At 50.7% G+C, this 11,352-nt stretch overlaps 1 protein-coding gene across 1 annotated transcript; it reads right to left on the bottom strand.

Annotated features, from left to right (window-relative positions):
• Window positions 1–1,642: 1,642 nt before the first annotated feature.
• LOC311196771 (E3 ubiquitin-protein ligase RBBP6-like) lies at window positions 1,643–6,888 on the bottom strand (the record flags this gene model as incomplete). The annotated part of the gene is made up of 9 exons (XM_084270392.1): window positions 1,643–1,723; window positions 2,159–2,262; window positions 2,689–2,855; window positions 3,392–3,531; window positions 3,932–4,028; window positions 4,140–4,228; window positions 5,522–5,558; window positions 6,080–6,179; window positions 6,723–6,888. 9 exons carry the CDS (start codon window positions 6,886–6,888, stop codon window positions 1,643–1,645), a joined length of 981 nt encoding a protein of 326 aa, XP_084126518.1.
• Window positions 6,889–11,352: the final 4,464 nt, after the last annotated feature.

The raw sequence follows: 11,352 nt of genomic DNA, 5'->3' as shown, positions 1-11,352 counted from the left end.
CAATTCTATGATTCTATGATTCCCTGTGTCACCAATACAGCCTGTAGGAACAAGCCCACGCTGCTGCCGGATCTCCTTCTGATACGACTTATGCAGAGCTTAAGCAAAGAACTCAAAAAAGCCTTGCTTTCCCCCCAATTCTGTCCCTGTGGAGTGGAAAACTCGACTTTAGTGATACAAAGCCTTCCCCTGGGGCAAGCCTTGAGGTTTCTGTGATCACAGAGCCACTTTCAGTGCTGGTCCCCAGCCCAAAGTTCCTCTAAGAGACAAGGCTCAGGAGGACGAGCCCATCTTGTGGATTTCCTGGAAACAGCAGAATTTTGCCAGCCATGGAATTGGGGAGCAGTTACCCCAGGAGTAATTTCCTTGCTCTCCTTTCTACCCCAGTCTTAGCTGTTCCCTCACAGGGGTGATGAGTAACGTGATTTGGGAGGAGAGGTGAATACGATGGACATGTGCCTGTGCCCCTTTGTTGGGATTTCACCATCTCTGGGTGTCACCTTTGGCAGCCAAGAGAACCAGCTCCCCTGGGCTGCTCTGCAGCCACCGTCCCCTCGTCTGTCAGGCGGGTCTCAGCATCGCTCTGCAGTCGCTGTCACTCCCTGCAGCAGCTCTGCAGCACAGGGGACATTTCAAAGATCACACTGGAGCTCAGGAATTGGGCCAGTTGCCCATCAGTGCTGGTTTTCATCTCCCCCACAGTGCTCTGTCCAGACCTTTGTCCCCAGTTTGTGATCCCTCCCTCCCAGCCTGCAGCCCACCAGGAACTGTCTCTTTCCCTGTCTGTCTCTGCTGCCTGGTCATCTTCTTTCCCTGCTCCCCCTCTGGCCCAGAGACACTGGCTGATGTTGTCTTTCCCTGACTGCCTGTCTCTCCCTCCTGGTCCCTGTCTCTCTGTCCTGCAGCCTGTTGCTCTGCCTCCCTTTCTCCACACATGTCTCTCCCACTCCTGCCCATCTTTCCCACCATCCCCCTGTCCCTCTTGGGCCGACGCAGCCCGGGGTGAGGCAGACATGGAGCATATGGGAGTGGGGCCAGTCCAGGGCCTGGTGTCCCCGCAGGGTCCCACAGCAGGAAGGAGCATCCCAGGGCACGGTGGGAGCTTTTGGCTCAGGGCCCTGGGGTGCCAGGCTGCCATGGGGGTCTAGGCAGGCCCAGCCTCTGCTCCAGCTGTGGCCAAGCTGAGGTGAGGGCCGGGGGGTCCCGTGAGGCAGCGAGACCTTTGGCTGGGTGCAGGGGCTTCTCCTGCCTGCTGGCTGCCCAGGGCTGGCAGAGGGGGAAAACCAAGCTGGAGACTGGGCGGCCCCAGGGGTGACTCGACAGCTGGCAAGGGCAAGGAGATGGAGTCAGAGCCCCCTGGGACCAGGCACTGGGCACCCCGACTCCCAGAGGCCCCCTGAGCCATCCCAGCAGGTTTAGTTTGGCAGTCGGTGGAGCAGCGTGTTCCTGATTTCTCTGGCTCTGCTCAGGCACCTCAGCAGCTACAGCTAAACCCTGAGAAGAGCTGATGCTGCTGCGTGCTTTCTTCCAAAATAAAGGGCAGGCGTGAGTTCAAAACCTATTTATAGAAGTAATATGAAAACAAATTAAGAATATAAACAACTAAAGTGAAATATCTCTCTGTGCGTTAAAACGCCGCCATCTACTGCTGCTGGTGCTGCTGGACCTGGTGAAGACAGAGCCTTTTGGTGTAGCCAGTTCCATTGCTGAAGGTGTCCACAGCCTGGAGGCAGAAAACATTGACAAAAAGGTACCATGAAACTTGAGGAGATCCATGAGGCCTCCCCCACAGAGTAAAATCACTTGTGTTCCTGTACCCGCTCACAGTCCCACAGTAACTCAACACACAGATGTACAACCACGTCCCACTAAACCCTGATGTCAACGACCGGTAACTCCCAGTACCTGCATGTAAAGGACTGGAGTGTGAATCACACTGGATAGTGACACAATCGTGTCAAACAACAGCGACCCCAGAAAGGCCAGGGGGTCTCTGCAGGGCAGTGAGGTTCTGTCACCACAGAGAACACCTCTGAAAGGTAAACACAGCCTTCTTCAATTTCATTGGGCTTAAGGAGATGCCAGTGAGCGTTTTCTTCCCTTTCAGCTTTTCAGAGTCTTGTCTTACAAGCAGTTGACACCACAGTCCCCACGTTACCTTGCGTAGTGCCTTGTTGGCAACTAAGGTGTCAGGGGAGACGTCCGCCTGGTGACACGTTGGGCACGTGTGTGTCTCTGACTGCAGTAACGCTGTTCGAATACCTGTGAATGATGAGCAGAATCACAAGAGGGTTTAGCCAAAGTAAAGACATTTTTAGAGTTGTAATAAGCTGTAAAGTAGAATGGCTGAATATGATCTGGATGGAGAGCATGGAGCTATAAAATTTGTATTGTGTAACAAAAATCTGTCGATTGTGGCAAATAACATGAAGGATGCTATTTCAGGACATTTCCAGTCATCATCATTTCACTCCAAAGTACAGGGAGAATCCCCAGCCTCAAGGTTATTGATTAAAAAACCCCTCTCAAAAGCCATTTCTCTGCTAGTGCACAATTCTGCCCTCCTTTCCAGGGTGTACTGAAATAGGAACCAGAACTGGGACCAAAGTGAATGGGTGATCCCCTCTTTCTGCTTTCAGAAGATAAGATGTGAGGGTTTGGATTGACCATCATGGGAATAAGACTTACATTCATCACAGTAACTGTTTCCACAGCAAGGAGTGATTGTGGCGTCTGTCAAAGTTTCCTTGCAAAGGGGACAAAGCAACTCATTGGGAATGGGATGGTCTGAGGAGGAGGAGGACTCGATGGAGCTGAAGGGTCTCTTTTCTTTCCTTCCTCTGGCATACGCTTCCCTGGAGGGGGTGGGGAAGGAGGAGGAAGAATGGGAAAGATGGGTAAAAGAGAAATTTTCCAGACTTTGGATTCTACCCAAGGAGGGAAACCAGTGGAGTTGTTCAGTCTCTCCACTGGCCTTCTGAAACTTCAGCTTTTAGTTGAAACTACTTTTCTATCGCTGCAACAGCAGAACTGCTCTGGAAAGCCTGGTCCAACAGCTGTTCGTGAAATGTTTTCAGGAGCAATGAAACATCAAGCCAAAGCCAAGTGAGCTTGCAAACAGAATGAGTCCAACTCAGTCCTGCCTGCATGTTCTGCAGAAACACAGGTAACGGCATACCACAAGTGTCACCAACTCCCAGGGGCATGACAAGTGAGACCCCCCCAGTTGTAACACGAGACAGTGTCACAGATTTTAAGGCCAAGGTCCAGTGACAGTGCTTCCTCCCTGTGACTAGAAATGCCAAACAAGGTGGCTGCACTGCCACTCAAGACATTTCTCCACGCTTCATCTCACTCCCTGTCTTCTCAGTGCAAGTTATTCCACACTTACACATTAATAATGGGTACTGCGTATGTTCCTGTGCTGGTGAGCAGGGCACCCTGAGTGCTGGGATCATCCACCTCCACCAGGAAATCCCTGGGAATTCCTGTGCTCCTCTTAATTCTGGGAACCGGCTTAAAATCTTTGTCCTGTGAAGAAGAGAAATGCAGAGAGAACTCGTGCAATTAAAACAGGCAAATAATCACCACTTGGCATCAACAGAAACCTCTTGGGTTTAGCAAAAATACTAGAAATGTTGAACGGTCATTAAAAAAGGGAAAACCAGGAAAAAAACATCATAACATGCATGAAAGTTCCCAGAGAAAGTTATATTGGCATGTTTAATGTCAGTGACCAAGGAGAAAATGTTCCATGGATAAATCCAGGTTTCCCTGGCATCTGGAAGGGCTGTGACACGTTGCCACAGAGCCTCTCTATTTCACCCCACCAGCAATGGGTCTGAATACGAGTAGTCACTCCTCCGTTATCTGACTGGCAAGGGAAACAACCTCACAGCAGAGTGATGCCACCAGTCCCACGCAGACTGACCTTGTTGGTGGGGCAGTCCCTGCGGTAGTGCCCAGGTTTCCCGCAGCGGAAGCACAGGTAGGAGGGGGGAGGTGGACCCCAGGGTGTCTTCAAATAGCTAAAGGGCAAAGAAAGACCAAGATACGTCTGTATCTCTCCTGTGGAAGCAAAGAGCTCAGTGACTCTTCAGTGGCCTTCAAAGGACAGGCGGGGCAGTCTCCACACTCACGTGCGTGGGTGGTACTGCTGGCACGACTGGGCCATCATTGCCGCGATCTTCTCTTCCTCGGCAGTGTCGGCACGAGCCAGATCAGCAGTCTGGGGAACAGGTCGTGATGTGACACACACATGAGGAACAGAGGGAAGTTCCCCCAGACAAAGACAACACCCCCCCTCCCATCCTGGACAGCGCAGCACTAGGCTAGCGGAGGTTGAAGGGGAACAGCTGCTGGTACAACAGACAGTTGTCCTGGAGATGTTCTGGGCAGTCCTTACGCCAGGACACGGTGTTTCTGGGCCTGTTACCCCACGTCCAAAGAGCGTTCCCGGGCACTCCGAGCCCCAGGCTCTGCTGTCCCTTCTATCAGCACCTGTGTCACCAGGCCAGTTTGCTCCCAACTGGGCTGCAGTGGAGAGTGATACACGACAGCATATGTTGGGGCTGATAAGGTTCTAAACCCCTCCTGTCTTCCCAGGCTGGACACTACTCTTGACAGGAGCGTGTCAGACACATAGTTTGGAAAAAACATAATAGATTAAATTATTAACATTTAAATATAAACTTGCTTCACATGGCAACTGTCATCTAGCTCAAGATCTCAGTGTAAGATTCCTTTCCAGGAACAGTTCTAGATAAATATACACTCATACCTTAATAAGCTGGGCCAGGGAAGTGGGTGCAGAGGAGCCATCAGCCTGCTCAGAAATAATGAAATACAGATTCAAGCTCTACACTCCTAGCACAGCACCCGTTAACCTCTTCTGTAGTCTGGAGGTCTGTCCTACATCCTGAGTGTCCCTGAAAGAGCCATTTCCATTCTGCTCTGATTGGCATTTGCTCAAATCTGGGCCCAAACCTACAACTCTTTCAGAGCATCTCTGCACTGAATGAGAAGAACCTCAAATCCCCAAACCTGCTGGAGGTGGACAAGGCTCTAACCGTGTGCCCAAAGTACAAGTCCTCACCAAATGAGGGTTGTGGCAAGAAGAAAACAGCACACACGAGCTATGCAAACACCCATCTGACTGGCTGCTGGCAGGCAGGTGTAGGACAGGGCACCACGCTCACTTGTCCCAACCTGGAAACACTGTGACCCAACCCATCCTACAGGATCTGGGCCACCCAGAGTCACTCAGGAAACAATCAAGTGGCTGCAGAGCGAAGCACAGCACCTGGCTGGGCACAATGCTGATATCCACATCCCAGCTGTGCTCCTGGGGCCACTGTTTCTACTTTGGACTACGCTGAACCTATTAACATTGTCGTGACATCACACACTCTGTTTTGCTGGAATATGGGCTAAGTTGGTGTCTGGAAAACACAGCAGGGCCCCGCTGGTTAGAATGGAGGGCAGCGTGTAGGAACAAGGGTGAGGTTGTGGTTTTACATACGGCTTTGGATGTCCCTCTGGCTGGCTCCACTCGGCCTCTGGAAGAAGAAAGGCAGGAGATCAGAACTGAAGCTCAAGCACTTGTGCCCAACAGAAAGCAGAGACAACAGACTGTAAAACCTCAGCATCCCAACGGGATGTCCGGAGAGCACAAAGCGTACATGCTTAAATGAACCCCCAGAACAAGGCTGTGGTTAGAAGCACAACACTCTGGGAACCAGGCTGACTGGGGACTGCCTGAAGGCACTGCAACAGCACCTGCGGTAGAGAAGCCCACTGCTGCCATGCAGAGCCACACAGATGCATGTTTTGGGCTTGCAGATGCTGCCTGGGTACCAGGGTGCTGCTGCACTGCTGGTTCCAGGCACACAGGAACTCATCATCTCCTTTCTAAGGGCTCAAAATCCAATCCCTCTTCGGGACAGATACTTGACAACCGAAACTCACAGCAGCTTTAACAAGAAACAGACTCTCTGAATGCCTCTGTAAGCTCCTACCCTGGAACGGGGTAGCCCACTGACAGCCTGGACAAAGAAGCCCGTGCTCGATGGACACTTACGCGGCGGGTGTTTTCCTGGTGGCTCTTCCTCCTACAACAGGCACTCTCCTCACAAGAACCGAGGAGTTCTTGGGGATCAGGGCATTGTGGTCTGTGTATTCTAAAGAGATCAATACAGAAAAAGACACCAGCTTATTGCTACGCACGGATGTTACTGTGCTGTTACAGAGCACTTCAGGGAAGCCCTTTACAGACACAGGAGCAAAAGGTGAGAGGTAACATGGCACTTTCATCCACTCCACATGCTAAGAGTCCATATGAAGAAATTTCAGGCTACCACTGCAGTGGTGTCTCGCCAATAGGGCAGAGAGACTCCAACAAAATCCCCTCTGGAGAGTGCCTGGAAAAGCCTTTGGCAAACAGCGTGTGCCTGAAGCTGTGCGTGCCGTCCCTGCGCTTGCCCCATGGCAGCCTTCCGAGAGGGATTCCCGGGAACTACAGCTTTGGTAAACATTTGGTGGCCCCTCAGCAAGGCATTCTTCCACGCCTTGCTCTGAAATGAAGATGTGACTGACTCACGCTATCCTGAGACAACCCACAGAGAGCAGAGCATGGCTCCCTCCGGGCACAGCTGCCACACAACAGTCTGTGCCACTGCCAGCCGGGTGGTCCCACAGACCCTGCACCTGCCACCCCCACGTACCTTCGGTGGTCTGGGCGTTGGAGATCTGCAGGTCACAGCTGGTGGCCTTCAGCTTCTCCCGGACAAAGATCTGGCGCTTGAGGTCACCCAGGGAAATGTGGAGGCCGTTGAAGGTGACTGTGCCATAGGTGAGCACTGAGGCGAACTTGTAGTGCACACAGGACATGTTTGGGGCCAGGCGATGCCTGCTCTGCGATGGGTCTGCCACAGCAGACTGCCCACCAGCGCTGCCCGGTGCACACAGAAGAGCACGGACCAACCACAGCCCCTTGTGGCCCAGCGCATTGTGACAGAAAGCCCAGGTCACCTGGGCTTGGTGGCCCGCTCTTCTGCAAGCCCTGGGGAGAGCCGTTCCTGGTTGCTGTCACTGCCCATCAGCCCTGTACCTGGCACCAGCCTGTGCCACTGCTGTGCCTTCTGTTCTCCTTGGCCTGTCACCTCCTGCTGTCCTCTCACCCCTCAAGCCTGGCACTGCTGGCTGTCCTGTCAGCCCCTGGCCATGTGCTGACATCGGAGAGGGTTGGCCCATAGACTGAGGGATCGATAGCTGATGTGTGTGTGTCTGTATGTGTGTGTGTTACATGTGTTCATAAATATACAAAGACAAGAAGAGTGATGGTGATGAACTGGAAGAGCCGTATCTGGGAGTGATGGAGAAGGCATGGATGTTTTTCTTCCCCTCACCAGCTGTCGAATCACCCCTGGGGCCGCCCAGCCTCCAGTTTGGATCTCCCTCCCTGCCAGCCCTGGGCAGCCAGCAGGCAGGAGAAGCCCCTGCACCCAGCCAATGGTCTCGCTGCCTCACAGGGACCCCGGCCCTCACCTCAGCTTGGCCGCAGCTGGAGCAGAGACTGATCCTGCCTAGACCCCCATGGCAGCCTGGTGCCCCAGGGCCCTGAGCCAAAAGCTCCCACTGTGCCCCGGGACGCTCCTTCCTGCTGTGGGACCCTGCGGGGACACCAGCCCCTGGACTGGCCCCACTCCCGTAGGCCCCATGGCTGCCTCCCCAGGGCTGCTCTGGACAGGCTGGGCATCTGGTGTGGCTGAAGCCTCACCGGGGACTGGTGCCCAGCTGGTGCTGAGCTGCTCAAAGACACCATGAAGGAAACTGGTTTTTGCTTTTTCACTGCTACAGAAAATTCCCCATGAAGGTTAAGATTGGAAGGAAGACCCTTAAGAACATGCCCACGCAACTCCCAGTATATTCCCACCTATGAGATGAGCAGCAAGCTGCAGATTCGGTGTTTTAGTTGTTGCATTTCAGGGGTCAGATATAAACATCTGTGTTGGCATTCAGTAACAAAGGCATGTCTGTTCCAGGGGTTGGGTATCACTCATAACAAACCTATGGTTCTGACCTAAAAGCAATGGATATAAAATACACTGTCCCATCGCTCAGGACAAAACCACTATTAACAAGCCAGAAAAATCATCTGACTGGTGCAGTAAATACACAGCAGCTTCTTTTTAGTGTCCTGATCATCAACTGCCTAAGTACAGAGGTGACATGTGATTAGGCATAACTGAGCTATGAGGACAGCTCAGACTGGTTATTACTGGCATCAAAAAATGGTAACAGACCAGAGGAAACACTATGATTCCCTGAATTTAGATATTTATTCCCTGAGAATCTAGTACTTCTTTCTCCTAGTTGTAGACTTTTGTACTAAATGGACTTTTGTTCTTATCTAGCCAAGCTCTGCCTGCTCTGGATGCTCTGTGCTCACCACGAAGGAACAGAAATGCCTGAAACCAATCAGCCTGGATAAATAGGCTTTTTCATATCTAATACTCCCAACCATACAAAAAAGAGCCAAACCAGGTCAAACCCTCATTTACTATAAAACCATCAATACACAAGACATTCACTAATAGATTTTATTTCTTCACACTTTTTCTTTAGATTTTTTCTTCTACAGTTCCCTCAACTCTGTCACATCTTCCTCTCCAGGTCTGAACAAATAAATCTCCTGCTTACAGTGATGACCGTCCAGCGTCAATGTGCCTCTTGCATGGAATCCAACATTTCCTCAGCTTCTAAACCTCAGTGTGACCTGAGAAAGTATAGCTTCAAGAAATAGATACTGACTGTGTCTCAAAATTACCAGTTCTCCCTCCACACCAGTCTCAGTTACAAGAAAAACTCCCTGGCAGAAGGTGCACAGAGCAGCCTCAGCCTGCAGAAGAATCACTGCTGGCACGGCAATGATGGCAGATGGGTGGGACGTTTCAGGCTGTCTGCTTGCCTCCAGACAGGGCTCTAATGCCATCTGAGATGTTCTGAGGCATTCACACAGCCTTAAAAGCCAGACACAGGCAGGTTGTCTCTCACTGAATCTGCTTGTGTGGGAAGGAAGGTGTCCTGGTTTTGGTCAGGATGGAGTAAATTTCATTTGTAGCAGCGGATGGAATGCTGTGTTTGGGAGTTAAAATGGGAGTAGTGCTGATAACCCCCTGATGTTGTTAATTGCTGTCAGACAGTCAAGGACATTCTCAGCTCTTCATGAGAAAGGAGGGGCGAAGCCAGGACAGGTGACCGAGCTGACCAAAGAGAGTATTCCACGCCAGTTACGTCCTGCCCAGGATATCGGGGGCTGACGGGAGGAAGGCCGAGGGCGGCTCCGGGACGCGCGGTTCTTGGGGGACGGTCGGGTTCTGGGACGGCTCTGGGTGGCACGGCCTGAGCTGTGTGGTTTGGTGAGAAACTGCATTGTGTATCAACAGCTTCATATATTTTTGCTCTGAAGTCCTGTCAGCATTGTTATATTGTATCTTTCTGTTATCTTAGTAAACTATCCTTATCCCAACCCACAGGCCTCTTAATTTCTTGGTTTTCGGGTTATTTGCCCCTTCTTTTTCCCTTCCCTTCCCTTCCCTTCCCTTCCCTTCCCTTCCCTTCCCTTCCCTTCCCTTCCCTTCCCTTCCCTTCCCTTCCCTTCCCTTCCCTTCCCTTCCCTTCCCTTCCCTTCCCTTCCCTTCCCTTCCCTTCCCTTCCCTTCCCTTCCCTTCCCTTCCCGCTTTTGGGTTTTTTGAGGGTTTTGTGGTGTTGGGGTTTTTTTGGGGGGTGAGAGGGTGGGGGGTGTGGTGGTGTTGTGAAGAGCAGTAAAATCACATCTGTTGTCTCTATTGATGCACTCAGATGTATTGATTTATCCACTCTTTGAACTGAAGAGGGACATTAACCCTCCTGAACAACAGGAGCAGCTCCAGTTGGAACTCTTTCATCTTATGCTGTGCATGCTGTTTACTAGTCAGAACACTGAGTAAGTGCATTGTAATTCTGACATTCCACAAAACTACAGCTCTAGTACTGTTTCTTGTCCAGGTTGGTATATAAAGTACCGTGAAATCCTGAAACCCCAGTCCTCTTGCTCTGGTCTAAAACCTTGACGTGAGTCAGCTCTAAAGTTTATTATTAGATTCAGTTCAGCAAACACACTCAAAGCACTTTCTTAGGGTCAGGCTGTACTATAGTTGGCATTCTGATAGGGATGAAAGGGCTTTTTGTACCAATCCCTGCTTGCTTGCGTGGAAAGTGGAACAACAACTTAGTGGCATTATAGTCCTTCCTTGAGTGAATGAGTGAGTTTGTAAATCACAAGAGGGGTGGTCATTAGCACAAGTAAGATAAAGCTATATAGCTGGGCTATAAGATGTGCAAATTGGAATATTGGTTATTGTGTAGATTATCCAGATCCCTGGATAATCTACACAATAACCAATATTCCAAAATAAAAATAGAAGGTAACGCACTGGAGATATCCAGCAGAAGGTGGGAGGGATCTTCATTGGAAGATGGAGATAACTGACTTGTTAATTGATTATTAACTTATGAATTCAAGTGACTTTTAAAGGTGAGAGGTGGAGCACTTAAAGTTATCAAACTTTTAGAAAAAATATTTAATCTTTTGTGCATTTTCATGATTATATGGATATCAGAGCAGTTAACTTTGCAGCTTTAAGCATACTATCAGGAGGATACCATACTGTCTGCTTGTCCAATTTCATTCCTGACTTTCTCAGTTGCTTTGCCCTGCTATTAAAGTAATTATTGTCTGACCCTTGTCAGACCCAGAAGGGGTTACAGATAGGGGTGATCATCTCACTTAACCTGTCTAGCAAGGAACTGTCATGACGATCACTAGCCCTCGTCCTTATTGGGGACTTCAATTTACCAGATGTCTCCTGGATGTACAGTACAGCAGGGAGGAAGCAGTCTATCAGATTCCCAGAGTGTTTGGAAGACAAATTCCTGACCCAGCTGGTGACAGAACCTACCAGGGAAGGTGCCCTGCTGGACTTGCTGTTTGAAAACAGCGAAGGCCCAGTGGGGGATGTGAAGGTTGGAGGACGCCTGGGGCACAGTGATCATGAGCTGACAGAATTCTTAGTACTGGGAGAAGTAAGAAAGGGAAACACCAGCCCTATGGAAGTCTGACTTTGGTCTGTTCAGGAAGCTGCTCAATAAGATTCCATGGGAGGCAGCCCTGGAGGGCAAAGGAGCCCAAGAGGGTTGGTTGCTCCTCAAGAAGGAAATCTTGGTGGCACAAGAACAGGCTGTCTGTTGGAAGAGGAGTCAGCAAGGAAGGAAGCCAGCTTGGCTGAGGAGGGAGATCCAGGAAGATCTTTG

The sequence above is a fragment of the Gallinula chloropus genome (genome assembly GCF_964237585.1).
Source record: "Gallinula chloropus genome assembly, chromosome: 14".
NCBI classification, from domain to species: Eukaryota; Metazoa; Chordata; class Aves; order Gruiformes; family Rallidae; genus Gallinula; species Gallinula chloropus.
This window is presented reverse-complemented; position numbering and strand designations above follow the sequence as displayed.